At 41.6% G+C, this 23622-nt stretch overlaps 1 protein-coding gene across 5 annotated transcripts in view; it reads right to left on the bottom strand.

The window, feature by feature from the left end:
- The window catches only part of AHI1 (Abelson helper integration site 1), a 115870-nt gene that overhangs the window by 5462 nt on the left and 86786 nt on the right, over positions 1-23622 (bottom strand). For all 5 annotated transcript variants that reach the window (XM_048490129.1, XM_048490147.1, XM_048490165.1 and 2 more), the window contains 4 exons: positions 22195-22253; positions 10960-11025; positions 6850-7012; positions 5889-5986 (listed from right to left, as the gene is read on the bottom strand). In XM_048490129.1, the coding sequence (XP_048346086.1) occupies positions 5889-5986; positions 6850-7012; positions 10960-11025; positions 22195-22253 (386 nt within the window). The remainder of the gene's footprint in view (positions 1-5888; positions 5987-6849; positions 7013-10959; positions 11026-22194; positions 22254-23622) is intronic.

The raw sequence follows: 23622 nt of genomic DNA, 5'->3' as shown, positions 1-23622 counted from the left end.
ATCCTGAAGAGTTTGGACCCTCCTAAAATCCAGGAAGTAGAGGGGCTTCTCAATCTTAGTAGTGGGAGATGGAAAAAAATACCAGCCACACCACTTCTTGAGACAAGTGGAACTGAAAAGACCATGTTTGGTGAAAAGTCTAAGCTAGGGTGTAAGATAACCCTTTCATTAAAGATTTTAAGGAATGCAGGGTTGATACTGAGTGTGGCCAGCTCTTGGGAGTAGGGGGAAAAACAGTAACTTGGCCCTTGAGGAATGTCCTTGTTAGCCTATGTGAGAGCAGAGAAGAGCCCTCTGCCACATCATGATGAGAGGATATAGCAATGAGATGAACTTTAACAGAAGAGGAAGCCAGAAGACCCTTAGAGAGCAGGGACAGCAAATATTCTAGAACCTCTAAGAATGGCAAGAGATAGGGACAGGTCTCTTTATGTAGCCCATCTATTGAAATGTTCCCATTGATTTGAATAAGAGTTTCCACTGGACAGTTTCTTCGGCTGGATTTAAACTCCAGGTGTGAATTTATCAGCAGTCTTAGCCTCCTTGCTGTTAAATGCAAATGGTAACATGCCAATAGTCAACAAAACCAGTGCAAAACAGAGTGTTATGTACTCCATCCCAATATTGAAGAATCTTGGAAAACCAAATGAGGCATGGCCAGAAGGGTATCAATTGGTAATCCATTCCATCGGAATGGATCTTGCTTAGGACCTTGCTGGGGAGAGAAAACTGATGGCACAAAACAGGTGGCTCTTCCAAGGAATCTGAAAACAGTCCCTTTTTCAGGGAGATCCACCTGAGGGAGCCCAAAGCCTCGAAAATAGGGCGTAAATAGAGTTTGAATGAACCAAGTCTTGGTTGGATTGGTAGACCCTACTATATGTATCACCCTCATGGAAATGTTGTGTAAGGCTTCCACTTCCCACATGGTCATAACCTTTGTTTGTTCAGGAAATACACTATAGCGGTATTGTCTGTCTGGATCAATAACCACTTGTTCCAAATAACATTTGCAAGGCATTGAATGTCTCTCCAAGCTGAGGCAAGATGTCACAGGGCCTTCCTCCTCAGCTTCAGAATCTGCTGTGGAGGGGGCAGAAGGGAAAGGAAGTTGAGAATCCGTGTGTCTCGAAACCTGAAGTTGGAGTTCAAGGGTGTCCAGAATCATGGTGGACCTCAGGTCTGTCCAGTCAGGTGCATAGGCTGGCAACATGTAGAATGGGTGCCATGGATGAGGTGGGTAAGAATTGGGCCAAGGAGCAAGTGCTGTAGGATCAGGATGTGTAGGAGCCTGATGTTCCAGAGATGGTGGGAGAACAGGTTCCTTTTTGACTTCAGACTAGGATCTGTCAGGTGAAGCTGAATGCAGTGAATGTATATGGGGGCACCAAAATGACTTCTGAGTTGTTTCAAATAGACGGAACTGGTAGTGGAGAAGACTCACAATGCCTGGAGACTGATCTAGATTTGCCCCAAAGTTACGTCTTCTGCTTGGCCTTCTTTGAGGGGAGACTCTGATATGCTATGATGGGGCACAGAACGTGAAGGAGAATGAGGTTATCTAGGTTCTGAGACATGAACCAACAGAATTGATCTGAGCGACAAAGGTCAGGACTGTCATCCCATGTTTGGAACTGATGGAACTGAGTTACCTGATGGCAGCTTCCAAGGGAGTTCAACTCTTGGAACTGAAGGAACTAACTAGGCTTAAGGTGGCTTTTGTTGTGGTTTGAAACTAGATGACAGCCTGGAGGAGAAAAGACCTGTCTCCCAAAGACTAGTCTTTAGCTAAAACGCTAAGAGACTCTTATACCGTGGCCAGCCTGCACATGCACAGTCCAAATGTGGGGTTTCACTAAAGATGGAAAATGAAACTGTGTTTATTATGCATTGATTTTTAACTTGCTGGATGCTTATGGTGTTTGTGTCCTGCAGCTGTTTTACTAGCTGCCTCAAGTTTGGAGGGGATAAAGCACATCAAGGATATTTTAAATATGCAAAGATTCACTAGTCTCCTCTCCTTCATTTTATCCTCAAACAACCCAATCAGGTAAGCCAGGCTCAAATAAATAGGCCAGCTTAAGGCTAACAGGCAAGCTTCAGGGCTGAGTGGGGATATTTTGAAATGGTATCAATACAAAACTATTTTTTTAACCATATATTACCATGTACCTAGGTACATTTTGGAAAGTAATCACAAAACCCCTACCGATCCCATACAGCAACAATGCTATTAGTTCTCCAAAAACCTTATACTACAATCCAGTCCACAATCCAGAGAGATATCTTTTTGTTATGCCCATTGACCTCTGAATGCTTGTTTTGAACATCTGCCTCTCAGGTGCCATTGGAAACCTTCTCCCAGGTATCAAAACACCCCCACAAGTATCATGCCGTGTGGAGGTGGTGCTAAAACTCCAGAAGCATGTGGCATTAAATGTGCAGGCCTATAGATAGCGACAGTAAAGTTGTACTCATTATACTCACATTCAGCAACATTATCGTCTATCTGCATTGTTGTTTAATATCTAGATGAATCTACTTGGGGAGACAATCTAAAAATTTAGAGTGAAGTATAATTAATATGCTGCTGATACCCAGCTTTATGTTTACTTTTTAATCTGACTCAGGTGAGGCAGTCTTGAGTCAACAATAAGATGGAAGAGGCTAAAATATTCCTCATAAGCCTTGCTCTCTCTGCTTCCACCTGCAGAAGTGAGGTAGGTGGCAACCAAATACAGCGTTTTTTCAGTGATGGAACCTTGCCTGAGGTGTGCCCTGTGCTGGCATCAGACCAAAACCTGTTTCAACCTATATTATCAGCTTTGGCTGGTGTACTAGATGCAGATTCTCCTGGACAGAAGAAACTTTGCTGCAGTTATTCATCCTGTGAGGACCTTCAGTTTAGATGAGTGTAATGCACTGTATGTCTTTAAGACTATTTGGAAACTTCAGCTAATTAAAAATATGGCAGCCAGATTGTTAACTGGGATGTGCTTCTCATTACGAATTGTGCCATATTGAAAGTGCTTTAGTAGGGCCTAGGTTATTTCCGAGCACAGTTCAAAGCGGGGGTTTTGACCTATAAAGCCCTAAGGGGTTGGGGCAATAGTACCTAAAGGATGGCTTTGTCCCAGGTGCCCTGCATACTCTTTCAGATCTGCTTCAGAAAACTTGCTCCAGCTGCCCCTGACTTAAGAAGGGAAGCAGGTGATGACTGGAGAGAGAGCCCTTTCTGTGGTAGCAACCCCTTTCTGGTAGTCATAGCTAAGTGGTAAAACAGTGTTATCTTTTAACCACCAAGTTAAAAATTGTTTTATTCATTTATATACTGAATGGCTGATTTTTTTCCCTTAAATTGTTTTACTGGGGTCTAAGTGTAATGAGATGTTATTGTTTTGCTTTAGTTTTTAAAGCTGCAGAAAACTTCTGTACTATAAGTTTCCTTTTGCTCTTTGCTTAATTTATTGTCTGCTTTTCTCACAGAAGACTCAAGGTAGATTTAAAAAAAATAAAAGCCAGTGCAAATAGAATACCAAAAGTATTTACAAACTTTATAAACTACCATTTTGCACATTCTATAGAATGACAGTGTTGGAGAATTGCTGAACTCATTAGGCAGGCTATTCCACTCAGCAGACACAACTGATAGTACAGGGCAAGAGTAGCATTGCCCCAGTGGGAACAGGAAATCTAAGTGACACAATGCATGCGGCATTATGTCACTTTCAGTTTTTTTAAAAAAAGGTAACATAGGCTAGCTCTGGGAATCACCAGAAACTCCATGGTTTTACCACAAAGTTTCCAGCAATTCCTAGGGATACCTATGTCACTTCCCCACTCCTGGATGTGATGTGGCCCTGCAGCCAGCATCGCAGCCCCTCCCATATTTCCACCTACCACCCTCCCAATGTGGCACTCCTTGGCACCCCTACTGCTCTGGTTTGGATAACCTCTGATCTCAACTGTTTCCAGGGAAGCACCTTCAAATGAGCAAACCTGTTGCAATGGAGCATACTGGGACTGGCGGACCTGTAACTATGTGGGTCTCAGGTAATGAATTAAATTATAAGTAATAACTGGCATCTTGAATTGAACCTGGAATGAATCTATAACCAAAGCAGGGACTGCAGAATAGTTGTACTATGCTGGCTCTGCCTAGGTCCTGATAGAGCTGCAGCATTTTATACCAAGTGAAATTCTTGTGTGCGTTACAGGAGTATAGCTTCCAGTTAAAATCACAATATAACTGTTTTAAATAGTAAATATAATAGCATGATACCAACTAGGGCAGTGATGGCGACCCTTTTAGAGACTGAGTGCCGGGGGCGGAGCAAGGGGAAACTGCACCTGGGGCACGCGTGCGCTCTGTGCCACTTCCACACCCCCACCCTGCCCTGGAATGCCCCCGAAATGTCCCAAAACACCCCCACCCTGCCCCCAGAACACCCTCGCCACAATCCCGCAGGGGTGCGGGCCCAGTATGTCGCGCACCCCTTGTCCCCTTGGCGCTATGCCACTGCTGAGTGCCCACAGAGAGGGCTCTGAGTGCCACCTCTGGCACCCATGCCATAGGTTCGCCACCACTGAACTAGGGTGATGCCAGAGCTGAGCCAGAGGCCGCAGGTTTGCTCTACTCGGACCTCCTGTTCCTGCTGTCCCTCACTTAGCTTTATTATTTTGGGGGGTTTTTTTAGAGTACAAAGATTTCTTATCTATGCAAGTGACCCCTTAATTAATTGCAGTGCAGGAGAAGATCTGTTAGTTCAAAGGAATGTAGAAACAGAACTGCATCCTTTCTGGATAGAGAATTCATAGTGTCACCATGAGTCAGAAGCAACTTCATGGGCATTAACACAGACACACACTAGTTCCATGTATATACAAAATTTTGCAGCTACCTATCAAAGTTCACTGGATGGGACCTGGAGCTTCAACAGAATGATAGTGGACCATTCTAAGTAACACTTACATGTCATATAGACCACCAACTGATAGGCCTATAGGGGCAATTTTAGACACACTATGATGCTAATCTAAAAGCTAGTTTTGAATCACCACGCAGCAATCTACATATTGAGAGCCAGGACAGTGCAGTTCTTAGAATGCTGGACAAAGACTGGGGAGACCGATGCTCTAACATCCGCTCTGCCTTGAAGTTTCACTGTGTAACCTTGGGGCAGCAGGATAAGCACCCTCAGTTCACAGAACTGTTACTTGGATAAAGTGAAAGACAGGAGCTCCTTGGAGGAAGGGTGGTGTAAAAATGCAAGAGATATTTCCTTTTGGTGTCTCTTCCTTATTAATATCACTTGTGGATAGGGATATAAACAGGTTTACTCACAATGTGTAGAGCAAGGCCTACAAAATTGGTGTTCCTTGATGTAAAGGTATTCCCTGAGGCAACAGTTTATTAACTCTTTTTTAGAAATGCAGATGAGCTTGTTGTTACTTTGACTACTGTGAACAAGCCCTGTGGACTATGGCCTTAAATAATACTTTGGGAAGCAATTTAGCAAACATTATTTAGTGAAGCTGCAGTCGGAAAGAAGCATAATCCATTTCCATTTTAATGTTATGAATGTTATAGATATTTTTACTGAATTACTGTTATATAATTTGTAACAAATGGCTTTTTTGTTGTTAACTTTCACCTCCCATTTTCAACCATATAAAATATTTTGCAGGATATATAGCAAATAGTTATGATGTGGGTATAACAACTTCCAAATTCACACTGTGAGAATTGCTTAGTCTTTGCAAGTCCATGCATTTAAATTAAGATATGCCGAAAGCACTTGGCAACAACCCGGCTTACCACAAAAAAGGAAAACGCAATCCTGTATTCCATAATGTACAGCAAGATGCCCTCCCTGCCAAATACGCACCTCAGGCATAGCTGGTGAAGCTGCCTCTACTGGCTCCGTGCATTGAAGAGGAGTGGAACCTTCTGCTGTTCTGGAAGACAGCTGTTCTTCGTGATGTACTATAAATGAATCATAAGTCTTTCAGTGTGAAAGCCTGAAAGATATCTCAAGATATCACATCATCCAGAGAACTCTAGTCACGGAATGAGGCTTTCCTGCCTTCTCTGCTTCTTCTCTGAGCCCTAGAAAGCTATACACCTGGGTGTGGGTGGGGGGAGTCAGGAATTGACATGGGCTGCAGAGAGAATATCTTGGAAATCATATGAGTGGAAATATATTTTTAGTAGCTCAGGCAGAAGCTTGGATCCAGCCCATAGCATTCTTGGGATTAGTTCTTCCATTCCCTGTCAGTAACTTTTTAAAAAAGTTATTGAATTCACCAATTCAAATCGTGAATAATCATAGCTCTCCCAGGACTGTTTCATATGATACAGACAGGGAAGTTTGCAGTGTCTTCACACACTGATATACCCAATACTGTGATATACAAGTGGGGACCATGAGAAACTCAGGAGAAATCCCTCATCTTTCAATCCTTCCACCCATTTTCCCTCTAACACATCTTGCCCACTTTTTCCTCCCCTGCCACAGTGCTTTTCTGTCCAAGTGAAAATTAGATGCCATACTGAGTCAATTATTTTTAATTTGAAAGCTTGGTAGGAGAAAGTGGCACTAGCTTTGGGGATGTGGTTTTGCTTGTTGTGTAACTAAACCTGTGCCATCTGTCAGGAGCCTGGATGTTACCTACCTGTCTTGCCCCAGTTAACATAGAAGGCAGATCATTATATTTCTTCACACATACTTTTCCAGTTTAAGAGTGGAGATTGGTCATGATGTAGTACCTTGATGCATAATCTTTTCAAAAGTACAGAATGGCAAATTTCTGAAGGCATACCATACCACAGAGAAACAATATACTTACATTCTCCAATCACATAGTTAGCTGGAAAATAGCCTTGCTGTCCATTCATTAAGGTACCAAACCACCAGTTATCATTATCTTTGTATAACACTTGGATAATGTCTCTACAATGGATGGTTAGCTCATCTGATCGATGCGCGGTGTAGTCGTAAAGAGCCACTACCTAAAAGAAAGATAAGACCACCACAACTTTATCACAACTGTACCACAGAGACAAAAGGCCAGCATTCACTTCCTGTTATAGAAAAGTTGCTGTAACCAAAGCTACAGTGGTGAAAGCTGAGGCCATCTCAGGTTTTGTTAATAGAGCAGAGGCTGGTGGGAACACAGCAGGAGAAATAAGATAAAAGGGGTTGTGGGATTGTAGAAGGGTTAAAAGCAACCAAAGGCACCAAGATAAGCTTCGAAAACAGCAGCTGTTTCTTTTATAAGCAAATAAGGTTTGTATATAAGCAAATAACATTTGTTTTGTTAGAACTGTTATACCATTTTCAGAATCCACTTTTTTGAGCATGCAGGTACAAAATATTTTTTAAAAAACTGAATAAAAACTTGAAATATTGCTCCAATAGAAAAAGAGTCCTGTAGAAAAGCTCAATTTTGATGGCTCATCCGAACTAGCTGTAACATAATTTGGACAAATGTTGTGAACAATGGATCATTTTACTGTCCAAACCTTCAACTTACAAGGAACCCTTTCCACACAAATTTGAGTACTGAAGATCTTCTGTAAACTCCAGAGAATTGTGGGGAGAGAAAATAAGCTTGTTGGGTGTCTTCTATGGTCCCCATTGAACAAGTGTGCATCCAAGAAAATACTTAATACTTCCTTGCAACTGCATGTTAAAAGGGAACATGGGAATCAGTAAGCAAGCTATCCTTTGTCCACCATTACTGATTCTTCAAGAAACCACAATATTCTCTGATAGTCTGAAAATCACTGATCTATATATTCTGAACTGGAGAAACACGACTTTTACAGACTTCCTGGTTTAATAGAGAGGATTCACATCTGCTAACCAGTAGGTTCCTGTCTCTTCACATGAAAAAAAACACACCGTTTTGGATTGCACATAATTAACTGGCAACATTCTTCAAGAGATTGTGTCATTTTTATCAACAAAAAGAAATGATAAAGTGTTTTGTACTCTCAATCAGATAAAAATATATTATATTGCTCTGTACATTTTAAAAAACTTACCTTCTTCAAACTAACAGCTGGAGTGAAATTATAACATTTGTGTACTTCTCACTGGCTTCAGCTTGCTATTCCTACCCTGTGAAGCAAATCTATTAATCTAGTACATTTTTACCCCACCCATCCTCCAAGAAGAACTCAGGGTGGCATATATACTTCCCCTTTCTTCCATGTTACTCTTACAACAACCATGTGAGGTAGGTTAGGTTGTGAGAGAGTAATTTACCTGAGGTACACCAAGTCAGTTTCATGGCTGAGCAAGTATTTGAACCTGGGTCTCATAGTTTCTAGTCTAACACTATTACCATTACAACATATTTCTAAAAGTTCAAGACAGCCACTGAAAGACTGAATATGCATTAGACAGGGGACACAGTGCTCTGGGATACTGTTCAATATTTCTGTTGTACTTTAATAGCTATAGTTCATTCCACTGCTGACGTTATTAGAGAATCCACAACCTGTTGCTGGGGAGGCTAGATCTTTCCAGAGAAAGAATGAGACAAAAAAGGATAAAAGATCAAGAAGTTGTGGTGTGGGCGTTCCGGGCAGAGCAGTGGCAGAGGCATGGGCGGGCCGTTGAAGAGGCGTGGTGTGGGCGTTCCAGGGAGGGGCAAGGTGATCCTGCAGCAGTGGCACAGGGCTTGCATGGGCCATGGGCGCAGTTTCCCCTTGCTCCACCTCTGTCAGGAAGTGAAGGGGCTATAAAGAAGTTTAGAATGAGAATAAAACCTAGTTTACCTTTTAAGCAGGGCCATCTGAAGCACTGACATCAATGGTCTTAAAAGGATGTAACTCAAGGACCAAACAGAAATTTTGCCTGACCTGTATCATGATTCAAAACAAACTGATGATGACATTAATGAACCACAGAGATTACAGTCAGTTTTTCATGCTTGGTAAGGATCTTCATAATAACTCTAACTGTAAGTGCAGCAGCTGAGAACACTTCTAGGGTCTATTTTCCCCACTGCTTCTATGCCCATGTAATCACACATGATTGAATCAATTGAACATAGCCTATTAGACTGTCCTTGGCATTATTTATCTCATAAGAAATTGTTATTTCCATGGTTAAATGATAGATCTTTTAGTTCTGAATTGTCAGAGGTTAAATTCCTACTTGAGGACAGTGTTTTTAAATTAACTTTAGATGTTGCAAATTTTTTATCTCAAGCCTCAAGAATCAGATCGGCTAAGATAACGAAGATATAATTTTGTATCACATGTTAATAGTACTGTTTTATCGTCGTTTTAATTCCACACAATTATAATATTGTTTATCTGCTATTCATGTATTCCAATTGTATGGAGTCCATGGACTATGAATAAATGATGATGATGACGACGACTGTTTTTTTAGACTAGAAAACCTGCTGGATAACAGTGAAGAAGGGTATCTCAGAGTATCAAAGCATCTTTCATGAGCCAGTCCTTCTTGTGTCTCTTCAGTATTTATTTACTTAATTTATACCCTGCCTTTCGCCACAATAGCAACCCAAAGCGGCCTACAAATTCAGAAAAAGAAGACTGCCTACAAGGCTTGAGACCTTTGTAAATTACTTTTGACTAGAATTGGTTATTTTATTATATATGTTTTATTTTAAAGAAGCAGGGTGTATTTTAACATCTGAAGTTCAGTTATTAGAAATTTGTCCTTCTGAGTCTACAACTATTGCTGGGAAACTAAACTCCTGTAAAATGAAAGAGAAAAGAGAAGGATGAAGGAGAAAAAAGAAATGGGGGAGAAAAGAGGGTAAGATCTTTAAGGAGGACAAAATAATGTTTGGGTTTCAAATATTACTGTGGGTAGTCTGCTTCCCTGCATCACAACACAAAACGTGCAGTGCCCTCTTCCTGCTCCAGTTCACCCTCCTCCTTCCCTTTGCTCTGGACTGAAAGAAAAATTTTTTTGCAAGAGATTTTGATCACAAATCTCATCTGTTATGTCTAAATAGTCACAACGTCAGCCTTGAGTTCAAATGAGAAAGGTGGACTACAAATAATGTAAATAAATCAAATAAATTAAATATAGTTTGAGTGCCAAAATGCCATAGATATTGGGGGATACATGACTAGCTCTTTCAAGCACTTTTTATTGGGCAGGGGGATTGGAACAAGGATCATAGAGCACATGAGGGGTTTTTTTACCCTTTTCCCTAATGTATTCCTGACATTCAGTGCCTCTTGGCTGGGTATTGGCCTAACTGGGAATGAAATAGCCTGTATGTTTCTCTCGGGGGGGGGGGGGACTATATGAACCCCCCCCAACCCTCTAAATTCCTCTTATTTTGCAGTCATTTTTAATTAAAAAAAATGCTTACAGATCTCCTTGTATCTTCCTTAGATATGTGGTGTACAAAATTCTATCTTACAATTTCTATTACTATACAGAAAATTGGTATTGGTATAAGATGACGTTAGATAACACCAAACCATGAAGATGGAATTTACGTTATAATTTTATTTATTTATTCAACTTCTGCCTTGCCCTCTGCCAACAGGTATTCAAAATATTACACTACTGGATGATTTTCAACTTGTGAGAAAACATAGTAGCAAAGTAAGACAACAGAATTCTGTTTTAATTGGGTGATTAAAAAAAACCCTTGTCTAATTTTAAAAGATTTGTGATGGACCCTAGACAACATTAGCCCTGTGAATTCTGTTTATTGCTCAACATGGCATCACAATATTTTTGTTTCTTTAGATTTTAAAAGACAACCAAAAATTTAAGCAATAATAGACTTGGTTTTGAATATAGGTTTGCTAGGGTTTGATATATATTTGTTAAACGATGTTGAAGAATTCAGGTCACTTTAGTAGAGTTAATTGTTTTTAATCTTTAAATCAAATACTGTTCAATCAGCATACAGCATAACAAAGCAGTTAAAATACTGAACAGAACTTACTGTTTCTGGGACAGAGGTTGAATTAATGTCTCCTTTCATGTATAATGAAGCTGGAAACTCACCACTCTAGAAGGAAGTATTTAACATTAACAAGTTGCATTGGTAAAACATCACTCTAGAATCAGTGTACAGATTGGAGTCAGCAATGGGCTGGATGAGGGTGAAGAAGATGAAATTTAATCCTGACATCTAGTACCTAACTGTCAAAGACCTGTCCAGGCCTTTGGGGTGATAGCAATGCCAAGGCCTGGGTCTGAACCAGTACTCAAAACACAGACCAGAATTGTTATAATGTTTATTAAAAGAAAAGTTGTAAAATAAAAGCTGTAAAAATGTGCAGTGAATACAAAAACATAAGGTGCATTTCAGATGCACAATAAAACAATAAAGCACACTTACTTACCAAACAAAATATTTGCTAGAAAATATAATCGAAATCCTCAGAACATGAGCAAATTGCTTCAAGCAAAATAGAAGTGAAGTAAGCAAAAGAGAAAGGAAAGATGGCTGCTAACTCTGCGGAGATTAATTTATGGTAAAAGCTGGCCACACTAAATAATTACCAACCAATCATGTATTAAGTTAGTCAGAACTTTCTGGAAGGTGAGCAAGTTACCCTGACCTTTTGAAACTTTCAGTTAGGATCCAGCTGATCCAGTTAGGATCACAGCTGGAATCACTAGGGTGCTGTGAGTTTTCCGGGTTGTATGGCCATGTTCAAGTAGTATTTTCTCCTGACGTTTTGCCTGCACCTGTGGCTGGCACCTTCAGAAATGTCAGGAGAAAATACTACAGGAACATCAGGAGAAAATACTACTGGAACATGACCATACAACCTGGAAAACCCACATCACCCTAATAACAAGAATGATTTCATGCCCCAATGAAAAATTTAACCTTGGTGGTCGGTTATGGCCGAACTGTTAATTGCAAACACTTGCTTCTAAGCTATGTGAAAAACAAAAGAGACAGAAAACAAGTAGTTTTTGTAAGCTTTTTAAAGTAAGCTTTTCCAGAAATCAAAATGTAGTCTCTTTGGACACAGCAATATACAAGCAAAATGGTTATGCTCTTCACACTGACAAAGGGAGATTTGACTCTTGGAAGACTGTAGCCCCCCAATCTTGTTGGTCTCACAGCACTGCTGGACCCAAATCTAGATGTTAATCTTGAGATAACCCTCTACATAGTTTGTCAAATATTTTACTTCTAAGGCAGTCAATATTAATACACCATATAAGTAAGCTGTGATCTTTGCACTAGAGCGTACCACCTTGTATTTACCTAACTTCATCTGGGCAGCAATGTGCCAAATGAAGCTCATTGTAGGTAACTGCAAGATTATGAACATTGGAATAAAAATCTTAATTTACAATGCTGGTGGATGCAGTCTGAATTAAGTGAAAAAGCCAAACTCCATACTGGGGATTATTAGGAAAGAGATGGAAAACAGTCAGTACTGTAATATCTTGATATAACAAATATACGGTGTGGCCTACTTTGAAATACTGTATATAGTTTTAGTTGCCTTATCTAAAAAAAGACACCGAAACACTGGCAAAAGTACAGAAGAGGACAACTAAGATGATTAAAGGACTGGGGCTACAATCCTAATGGTATTACCATTAGAGTAAGCCCTATGGAATACCATGAGTCTTAATTCTGAATAGACTTACTTAGACTTGTTTGTTCCTTAAGGCATCTTCCCTATGAGGAAGAAAACCTGTGGGAAAACTATGGTCCAGTTGTACAATGCCAGCCGCAGGCTCAGCTATTTGGTGGAGGGTGTTGGGTCTGACTTACACCATCTCACTTTCCTTTTATCCTCTCCCCACACTATTTCCTCTTTTCTCTGCTTCTGGCACCCCACCCCCATATTGTGATCTTTCTGTGCTTTCATCTCTTCTTGCCACCCACCAGTATACCTTTCATGTGGCCTCCATCTCCAGCTGTATTTATTAACTTCTAATATATCCTGTCCTACACCCCAACGGGGATCCAAAGTAGCTTAAATCATTCTCCTCTTTTCTGTTTTTATCCTCAGGACAGCCCTGTGACACAGACATAGGGCAGAGAGTGAGTGACTGGCCCAAGGTCACCCATTCATGGCAGAGTAGGGATTCAACCCTGAGTCTCCCAGATCCTAGCCTGATACTGTTACCACCACATTACACTAGCTTTCATGTGGTAGATGCCAGTAATGAGTCACCAGGTGGTTGTCACTGGGTCTGGTCAGCTGTGCAAGTTGTGTGGCAGTGAGTCACCTGTCAGTTTCTGCTAGGCTGGTCACAATGACTCTTTCCCCAAGTCAATACACAGGGGAACAACTGTGGACTGAGAGAAGGTCGGCATAGAGGGCTGCTTCTATTATTCGGGGGGGGGGGGTTACTCCAACTTTTTTAATTTCAGATTTTTCTGCAAACCTGCAGCATTTCTCAGATTTGCAGAATGATCTGCCTTGCCTGCTCTTGGCTCCAATCTTGATAATGATACTACTTATTGTTTTGTAGAATGTACCATTTTGAAACAGTAAGCTATAATGCTATTTAACCACTATCTTCACTACCTGACAGTATTATCCCAATGTACTACTTCTGGTTGTACTGAACATCCATCTTGTAATATTGCTCTATTAGATTTGTATTCTGTGCATCCTCTCTAAGAAGTTCACCCAGTGAATTTCAAGGCTGAAAGGAAATTGGAACCTGAGGCTTCCTGGTCTAGTCTGACACTCTAACCATGAAACCATATTAGTTCTAATACTACGGTCCTTAAAAAAATAATTTTGTAACAATAGCTAGCATTTTATATTTCATCATATACACATGATGTGTAACCTGGAAGGCAACATTATGTTTGCACTGGTGAAACAGACTCTCCTCACGGCTCACATCTTACTTCCTTCAGGCCAAATTAGATATGATGGTGTCCTCATGTCTGTTAACAGGGATACTGCAACTACAGCGACACAGATCTGCTACAGGGACACTGCTGCTATTTTAAAGCCTAAAACATGCAATTTCTAAGGGGGAGGGGGGCAAGACCACCATGTCTGGCTGTGCTTATGGCATTTTTATATTGCTCATTTATGTCTTTAAAATGGTGGCAGCGTTTGGCCCTCAGCCTCTTTCCTCCAGGCACTTTTCTCTCTGCTAGGTTCTAACACCAGAAGCAAGTCAAGCTGGGAGAAAAGTGTTTAGCAAGAGGGAGGGGCTGCATAGAGATAAGCCAAGGAAAGGGGGCAAAGATTTTGCACTTCTCACCTCTGCATCCTCTTTGCTGTAGCTTAAAATTGTGACTCAATCCCGTGTCAAAACAAATGATGCTAATCTGTTTACACACATTGCTATCTCATTATCACAGCTCTAGATAAACTAGAGGACTATTGACATTTATTTCGTAGTCATTTCTCAGCGCAGTGCAAGTTTGAGCCTATTCTTCGGTCTTCTTTCCCTGATATAAGGGCTTGTAGAGTAGGCAACACCGTGGAGGCAGTAACTTTTACCTGAAGGGAAGGAGTGGCTCTTGTTACTCAGGGTAAGTCATCATGATGATGATTACTGCTATTCTCATTATGATTCTTTTTTTTAAAAAAAAGCTATTTATGAGCTCTCCAAAAACCCCATCAAACTTCCTTGAATTGAGGTAAGCTTTAGGAATTAGTAGATTAAAAACTTTATAATGCCCTGGGATATTTTGAAGGCTCCCAGATGTTGCATTAAAGTTTTATTAAATGTGGATCCAAAGTCAACAGTGTGATGTGGTAGCTAAAAAAGGCAAATGTGATTTTGGGCTGCATCAACAGAAGTACAGTGTCCAGATCATGTGAAGATATGGTATTCCTTTGCTCTGGTAAGACCTCACTTGAAATACTGTGTTCAGTTTTGGACACCCAGTTGAAGAGGATGGAGCAGAGTTGTTTTCTACAACCCCAGAATGTCAGACCAGAAACACGTCGAAATTAAAACGAAAGTATTTTCATCTAAACATCAGGAAGAACTTCCTGACAGAGAGGTTCCTCAGTGGAGCAGGCTTCCCTGGGCAGTTGTGGACTTTTTCTTTGGATGAGTCAATGCTCAGCTCTTTCTTACCTACCAAGAGTAATGTCGGCCATCACTTTGGGGTCTGGAAGTAAATTTCTTCCCAGCCATATTGGCTAGGGATCCTGGAAGTTCTCTGCCTTCCTCTAGACATAAAGCATGGGTCTCTGGGAGAGTAGTGGTGGTGGGATGAAGGTAGTTGTGAATTTCATCTGTTGGGCAGCAGATAACCCTTGAGGTACTTTCCAGCGTTATGTTTCTCGACAGCTCCCACTTACAGGAATGTTTATTATATTGTTACTGCATTTGAGATTATATGTAACCTACACTTAAGGGCCAATAAGGAAAATGGTTAGTGTACTATTTCTACACATTTATGTTATAAAATCTAGCTCTGACTTGCAAGTTTTGTAACCTGAATCATTGGAGCAACTTCTCATGTGCATTAGTTCATCATGGAGTTTGCAGACCTCTATCAGCTGACATGAGATAAGGCTGGTGACAATTAAGAGATTTCTTTATACATTGAGGATGAATCACTCAGTGAGGTGTTTTAGGCATTATGGCTACCCATGGAGAATCCCACTCAACCATTTAGGCGCCTCTCATGTTACATATTATATACTTCCTTTCCAGTTAGTAATTTCGTTACCAACACAGCATTCAATTAATTTGCTCTCGTTTCTGTAGTGTAGTAATTCATATATACAATTGCAACCTATAGAATTGTAGCCTGGACACTTCAAGGGCAGGGAGTTTCAAGGGCAGGGACATAGGGGAACTGTAAAACCATAGAGTTTTTTGTGAGCCCTAGAGAAGTTATATTGCTTTCAAGTTTTTCCCAGAAGTTATGTCAATCCTCTCTAGGAATTACTAGTTCTTGGAGATTCTTGGTGGCGGATGATGTCACTTTTGGATTTTTCTGCAAGTGTCATTACACCATCGTCAGTGGCCATTTAATTTTTTTTCATTCTCCTTCCAGCCGCTAGAGTGCCAGCAGGCACATAGAATCCCTAATCCATACAGCTATATTAGATGTACAGCTTGCTAGAGAAAGTAGCAGGAAACCCATAGATTTTTATATGCATGTAGTTAGTATTTTTTGCACATAACTTTCATGAACATATCAAATGCCAAGCTTCAGTTGACAGGCATCAGCACATTAATTTTTAATAGTCATATTCCACACTTCGTCTCATACTACCAGTTTCTACTCATTCAAACTGCTCATATTAAGCAAGGATGACAGATGTATGGCAATTCTGTGTTTCCCAGCATGGGGTAGCCAAACTATGTTAAAGCAACATAAAAGCTGGTACACGTGTTATTCAGTCACTCTGTGTAGAGGAACAAATTGACAAGGACCCAATTTTCATGATTAAGAAAGGGGTAGGAAGAGTTCAAGTACAGCAGGCCTTTATGTGCTTGCTTTACAAACCCTTTACATCCTTGTGTGTGCATGCGGGTCTGCAAGTACTTTCTACTCCATCATACAAAAGACAACCATCAACTGGGATAAGTGTGTGAACCTACCTATATCCTCAGTTAAACAATCACTGGATTTAGGCAACAATTCAGATAATTGTTTTAGGTGTACCAAAATAGGCTCTAGCCCAACAGCCCTTTTGGTTTGAACCTCAGGCAACAATGTTGCATCAAACATTGTGTCATAAAACTGCCTGAATTTAAAAGATGGGCTGCCTTATGTTGCAGGCACAATCTGGCCACAATGAAGCACTTTTATTTGCGTGCAGATGTGCAGACTTCGCTTTGCCCAGTAACGACAAGATAACTCTTATTTGTTGGAATAGAAATGGCCGCAGCCCGGTTTATTAATAACAATAACTGTAGGAAGCTGGGCGAGAATAAATGGGACACATCCACGGCTGACCCCTGGCCCTTTGGGCAGCGATTCGCTGAACCCGGCACCATCCCCCATGGGGATCGGGACAGGAGGTTACTAGGTGCCACTTGGGCGCATACCCATTTTGTGACACCCCCTCCTGCCAGGGGTAGTGAGCTTGAAACAGGACTTCCAGGCCTGCAACGACAAGCCCTCCACTACCCCCAGACCTCTTATTGAGGTCAATGCCGTGGGAAGGTCTGGCATGCTGTGGGAAGGTCTGGCATGCCCACCCGATAAGGATGTGCCCCTATGCCCCAAAAAACTGCCCAGACTGCGACAAAAAGCATAACATTAAATAACATACATAACACTGCCACATCACTTAGGGAGGGAGGGAGGGTCTGCTTGCTCGCAGCCTCGTGAAGAGGCCGAGCCGAGCCGGACACCGGCTTATATAGCCTGCCTGGCTCCCTTGTCACATGATGGTTCCAACCGTCACATGACCACCCTCCGAGGCATAAGGGGAAGGAAAGCAGCCTCTTGATCCTCCCCTGCCGCAACGGCGCCCCGGGTGAGTCCAGGTGTGCTTTTTCACATGCTGGAACTAATAGGCTGTTAAAACATATGCTTAGGTCTTCCATTAAAATCAACTGGACTTAACTGAAACTATAATGACCTAGATTTTAAATGAGCTTTGTTGGTATAGATTGCATTGGTTTTTAGGTTATTGGTATTTTATAAATTTTGTCTTATGCTGTAACCCACTCTGAGACCTTTGGGGATAGGGTGGGCTACAAATACATACATACATACATACATACATACATACATACATACATACATACATACATACATACATACATACAAATAAATAAATAACATTTAAACTATTTTAATGACATGATTCTATCTATTCATCCCCTTAACTGATCTGTGAAACAAAACAACATTTTTTCTACCTCTTTGTAAAGTAAAGATATTATTAGGTCTCAAACCTTGAGTCAATAAGCAGGCTCTGTAGTGTTGATCAGTAGCGTTTACTGATGAGGCATCGAAGCACCAAAGCTTGGCAAAGCCAGTTCTGACAAACCTGGCTTTTGCCATCCCCTTTATCCCATTGCAAGTCCTCACCCTGCTTTCCCAAGATGTTGTGAAAAACAGTCTCTGGAGCTGAGGCGCCCCAAAGTTGGCGGCAGATAGTAACAGAAAGCCACCTGGCTTCCTGTCCCCACGAGGTAATGGATGCAACTCTGTTTCCCATGGGACCAGGGTGTCAGGGGAAGCCTAGATATCTACACAGTGGCCCTTTCTGCACGGGCCATTTACAGCGGCCCAGGGATGGCAAAAATGCTGTCCCTGGGCAGCTGTTCGCACAGGAGGCACTGCTGGATCGCAACAGCACCGTCCTGGCCACCCGGGAGCGGCGTCAAGCCGCTCCTAATAACCTCGCTCATTGAGCAAGGTTATTCTAAAATGCCATCTTCCCATCGGTGTGCTGCGAACTGCACCACTCAGAAGATGGGACTTTCCCCGTCCCCTCCACTCACCTCGTCCTCCAGCGTGCTCTGTAGGCCATCAGGGACCCGCCCACGCTGCCCTCCGACCTCCAGGGGTCGGAGGGCCAGCTGGGCGCCAGGTCCCAGCGACCTACAGAGTGATACCTGGAAGGGATGAAGCTGAAGTGGAGGGTGGCACTGAAAAGGCTGGCTCCATGCGAAGCCACCTCTTCTGCGCCGGCTTCTGCGGCATAATTTCTGCTGGTGGAGAGGCACCCTTTCCGCTGTGCGGAAAGGGCCAGTGTGTGAAGCCATAAAGTAAAGATCAAGGAAAGAATGCTCCAGATGGCAGTGGTAGCATATAGCAGGCTGGTTACATATATCTTTTAGTAGCATTGATTTGTAGCTTTAAGCAGTTACATTGAGTTAAGAATGTATCTCAATCACATAGATATAATCCCCCTGACAGATATCAGTTCTGCATTAAAACAAGCTGAGCTGAATTCAGGATGGATTAGACGGACAAAGCTCCCAAGTAACTTCAGGTCTCATTATGAATTTTGTAGGGGGAGGGGGGGAGGGGAGCCATGATTATAAACTATTTGGGAAGAAAAGAAACAAGAGTGACAGTAGTTAAAATGCTATCAATGTAAGAAGTAACAAAACTACTGTTGTGTGTGCTTTGGTCTTTATACAACATGGATCATTAAATTATTTCTGGTGCTACCACTGTTCCTTTCCTGGCTTTTCAGAGGACTATGATCCTTATTTGATTATAGTCCTTCAAGCATTTAATGAGCATGAGAATCTGTAATCTTCCTAGAGAAAAAGCTGTGCCAGGCTGCACTTTATTGAGTTCTGCAATGTACAAACACAAAAAAGAAATGCAAACACAGCTGCTGTGACAAAGCCTTCAGGGCTGTTTTTTTTTAAAGAATGAATTGAAAAGTAGGTGAAATAATTCAATTGCTAAGATTATTCAAACATACTCCAAAACAATTTTGATCCATTCTTCCTTAATCAGAAACACTTCACTTTCAACTTTAAAGGACATCAATTTACATACTGTTAGGAGAAGTTTTCTACCACCACCATTAAAAATAAAGAAGTTTAACATAAAGAGAATAATGGATTCTTTCCCTCTTTAGTCAAAACCATCAACAGAGATTCAGGGCTGACATCTCCAAACATATAAACAAAAATGTTGCTCTGATATGTTACAGATCACTGTAATAAAAAATGAGAACTTTTTAGTACCAACTAAACAAAACAAATATATAATTATGATAAATGCTAAAAATCCAAAGCAAATTATTACCCCCCCCCCAAAAAAAGACAAAACATTGTCTTCAGAGAGAATGCCCCCAATCCTTATCCAGAGACTCTACTGAACATCAAGAGAGTTCCAGTACAAATGGTGTTCCTTGGTGGCAATCCCATATCAGGAGAAGTTGATGTATTGATTAAGATCATAAGAAAGACCCTCTTGGATCAGACCAGAGTCCATCTAGTCCAGCACTCTGCTACTCTCAGTGGCCCACCAGGTGCCTTTGGGAGCTCACATGCAGGATGTGAAAGCAATGGCCTTCTGCTGCTGCTGCTCCAGAGCACCTGGTCTGCTAAGGCATTAACACTGATTGATACTGATTTTAAAAATTGACATCTCATCCCGGTAAAGCCTTTTCAGTTTCCAGAAAATAAAATAGCAATAAACTAAAAACCATTTCATAAAAACATATAAAAGAACACAGTAAAACTAATAGTTACTTAAGGGACATATTAGAAAAGCACAAAAAGACCATTTGAAAGCATATTAAAAGTCTGGAAGAATAAAAATGTTTTAATATGGCACCTAAAGAAAAAGAAAATTGATATCATGCAAGGTCTTTGAGGCATTACATTAACCATCTTACCTCAGATGTCCATGTACCCCTATTTGCAAAGACAAAGACACTCTAAGTAGCAAGCCAATTCACACACCACTGTGTATACAAATTTGGTCCAAATCCTTGCCTGTATCACGTGTAACAGTCACACATGAGTTATACATGCCTTGAGGATTCTGCTCAGTCACACATGAGTGGTGGGTTCTCCTCAGTTCTCCTACATGGACCACCTGAGTCATGCATGGAGATATGGATTCAGCCTTCTCCTCATAGACCATTTTCCTGACCTAAAATGGTTTATGAGATGTGCTATTTGGACTGTTGATGAAACCCACAAATGTACATGTGGCTTTCCCCAGTGGGTAAAGAAGCAAAGTCCCTGGGCTTTTCCACAAATGCCACAGTCTCAATCTGAATCAAGCACTGCACATCTACAACTCCTATGTGACTGTTATACAGGCCATAGGGTGGGGGGACTCAATCTGTGTCCGCCAGAATGAGTGAACTGGCCCAAAAAGATGTCAGAGAGTAGGCAGATTCATACGTGAGTTCAGATTTCAGAATTCAGATATCCATGTGGGGCTTTATAAATCAAAACCAGAAGTTTAAATCATGCCCAGAAACAATCTGGGATCCAGTGCTGATTATTTAACAGTGATGAAATTTGTTCAGTTTGACATGTTCCAATTAAAAATCTGGCTGCCATTTTCTGAAACTGCAGAGATTTCTGAATAGTCATCGAAGGTAACCACATACATTGTGGCAGTCCAAACTAGAGCATGTATAACCATGGCAAAACACACTCTACTCAGACGTGGCTAACTAACAGAAGACATCTGGTTTTCCACAGTAAGAGATGACTTTAACGATTCCCCAAGATGCAAGCTGAATCCTTAAGTGCAGCTCCATCCAATTAAATACCACCTCCATCATTAGTTGAACCACCCATCATCAGGAGCCCTTTTTACCTAACTTCAGTTTAACTCTTATCCAGCACATTACTGACTTCAGGCATTTGTGTATGTTATGATCATCAGCACATAAATTGGTATCTCTGCTCTGTAGTGAATGGGGACACTTTGCTTTTATGACAACCCTCTGAGTAGTCACAAAATTTCTGCAAAGCTTTAGTCTGGAGCACTAAAAGATAGTCAAGTATTGTCAAAGCATTTTATGAAGGAGGATACTGAGTGAGATGAGAGAGAAACATGGATTGATAGAAGAATTGGAGATGAAGGACAAATCCTTTGGCAGAGTCAGAAACTCAGTTATCAAGGAAGCACCTTAATGCAGCATTCATAATTTTCCATTGTCAGGTGAAAGACAGCTAATATAAATGACATGAGAAATTTATTTTTCTTTCTTCCAAAATTTGCTATAGCAGTATGGCCATTCAAGTCAAGAAACAGGAACAGGAAATATTTGGAATACAAACCTTCAAAAAGACTACCACTAAAACCTATGACCAATTCCTATGCCGAATCATTATTTTAAAACGCATCAAAATATAACTCTGATTTCATACTGGTCATTATACTACTGGTAACTACAAAATGCTTCAACTAACGATCAAATGAATAATGTTAAATTAATTTCAGTGTCAACTGAAAATGCCACTAATGAACATCCAAGCCCAGCTCCAATTGTGATCTCTTTTCCTTATTCTCCACAGACATCTATCCAAAGACAAACCAAGGATACAAAATTCCAGTCAGCCACACTTGACTCTAATGAATTACAAGCATACTGCGCAAAGATAATATTGGATCTTTTGTTCTTTGACTTTCAGAGAGCAGCTGTAGGAGGCAGAAAAGCCTAGATGGATGATTATTTTCAAGAAGGCAGTCCTTTTGTCACTGAAGTGAAGTATAAGAAAGCTTCCATACAATGGTGACTTGTGAAGAAAGATTTTAAAAGTTTAAATTCTTTTTTTTTATATGCAAAAAGAAAAAAATAGAACTCCTTACCGTGTGTAGTCCAGCTGATAGCATTCTACTAAGAGGATTTCCCACTGGGACGAAGCTCCCTGTGAAAAGACAAAACTGTGAAATTTTGCTTGTTATCCCCTTTCAGTCTAATAAATCATTGTATTTCAAAAAATGATGATGATGGCAGGATGCATTTCACAAAACCTTGAATAAAAAAGCAGCAGATTCTTTTAGTCCAAACTATGCTTCCTTCAGTCAGGAACAGTTGGAGGGTTTAACTATCAGAACAGACACGAGGTTAGCTAATCCAGTATTTCCATTCAAATGATTTGGAAAAATAGCACAAGCATTGCCCACATACTATTTCAGGCCCTGATATGACACTATTATCTAAAAGCTATACTGTCTTTCCTTGTCATTGAATCTTTGAGTCACCCACACAAAGTTTTTCTCCCATCAGAAGGGATATCAACACCTCTTCACTGCATTACTCATTTTATCTGAAAGAATAGGAATAAGCTATTCAGTGTTTTCTCTTTGATTGATTTATTTCATTCCAATTCTGCATAGCACATTTGAAAAAGGATTTATTTATCCCTTTTGTCCTTTTGCACTTACTCATGGCACAGGACTCACCTCGTGCTGCCACTGCTGCCTGCAAGTGAGGAAGCAGAGAGTTGCCCTCCACGCCAGCTGCATGGAACTCAAAGGGCAAGACTGTTAAAGGCCAGCTGGTATCGGTTGATGAGGTCATCTGGGAGGATGGAATCCAGGGCAGATGGTCATATATGGCCGGGCGAGGCAGTGTCTTGCCTCTGTACTTGCTGGCCTTTCCCTCCCTCCCTCTATCAGTGGCATATAAGCCTGGGGACAGGGGGTAACCTCTGTCCCCAGTCGCAACTAATCTGGGCACGTGGGGGGGGGGGTGCAAAATCAGCCCCCCATGTGACCAAATGCCTTTGTGAAGGACGAGGCAACAGGAAGTCCTGCTGCCTTGTCATCTTTGGGCTCCCTCAGCCCTGCCCATATCATCATCGATGTGGGTGGAGCTGGGGAAGCCTGAACACAATGTGGCTTCAGGCTCCCTCAGCCCCACCCACGTCATGGGAACAATGATGCGAGTGGGGCTGCGAGAGCCCAAAGGCACCGGCTTCTGTCCTTCCCAGGCCCTGGGGTGGGCAGGAGCTGGCCTCCAGGAATGGGGGGGAAGTGAGTGAGAGGGGAAGCGGCCTTGGGGTGTATGTGGCCATGCCCCCAAGCTGTGCCCCCAGCCTTTGTGCCTATAAAAGCACATCTCCGGAGGCTGGCAGTTGCTTCTGCTCTCCCCAGGCTCTGGGGAGGGCAGAAGCCAGGCTGTGGGGAGGGAAGGAGGGAGGGAGGGGGCGAGAGGGACAGTAGGGCACCCAGAGAAGGTTTGTATGAGCCCCGCCCCGAGCAGGTGCCTGGAGGTTTGTCTCCGGGCACCAT

The sequence above is a fragment of the Sphaerodactylus townsendi genome, linkage group LG01 (assembly GCF_021028975.2).
Source record: "Sphaerodactylus townsendi isolate TG3544 linkage group LG01, MPM_Stown_v2.3, whole genome shotgun sequence".
NCBI lineage: Eukaryota > Metazoa > Chordata > Lepidosauria > Squamata > Sphaerodactylidae > Sphaerodactylus > Sphaerodactylus townsendi.
Note: the sequence above shows the minus strand (reverse complement) of the source record. Positions and strands in the feature narration are given on the sequence as shown.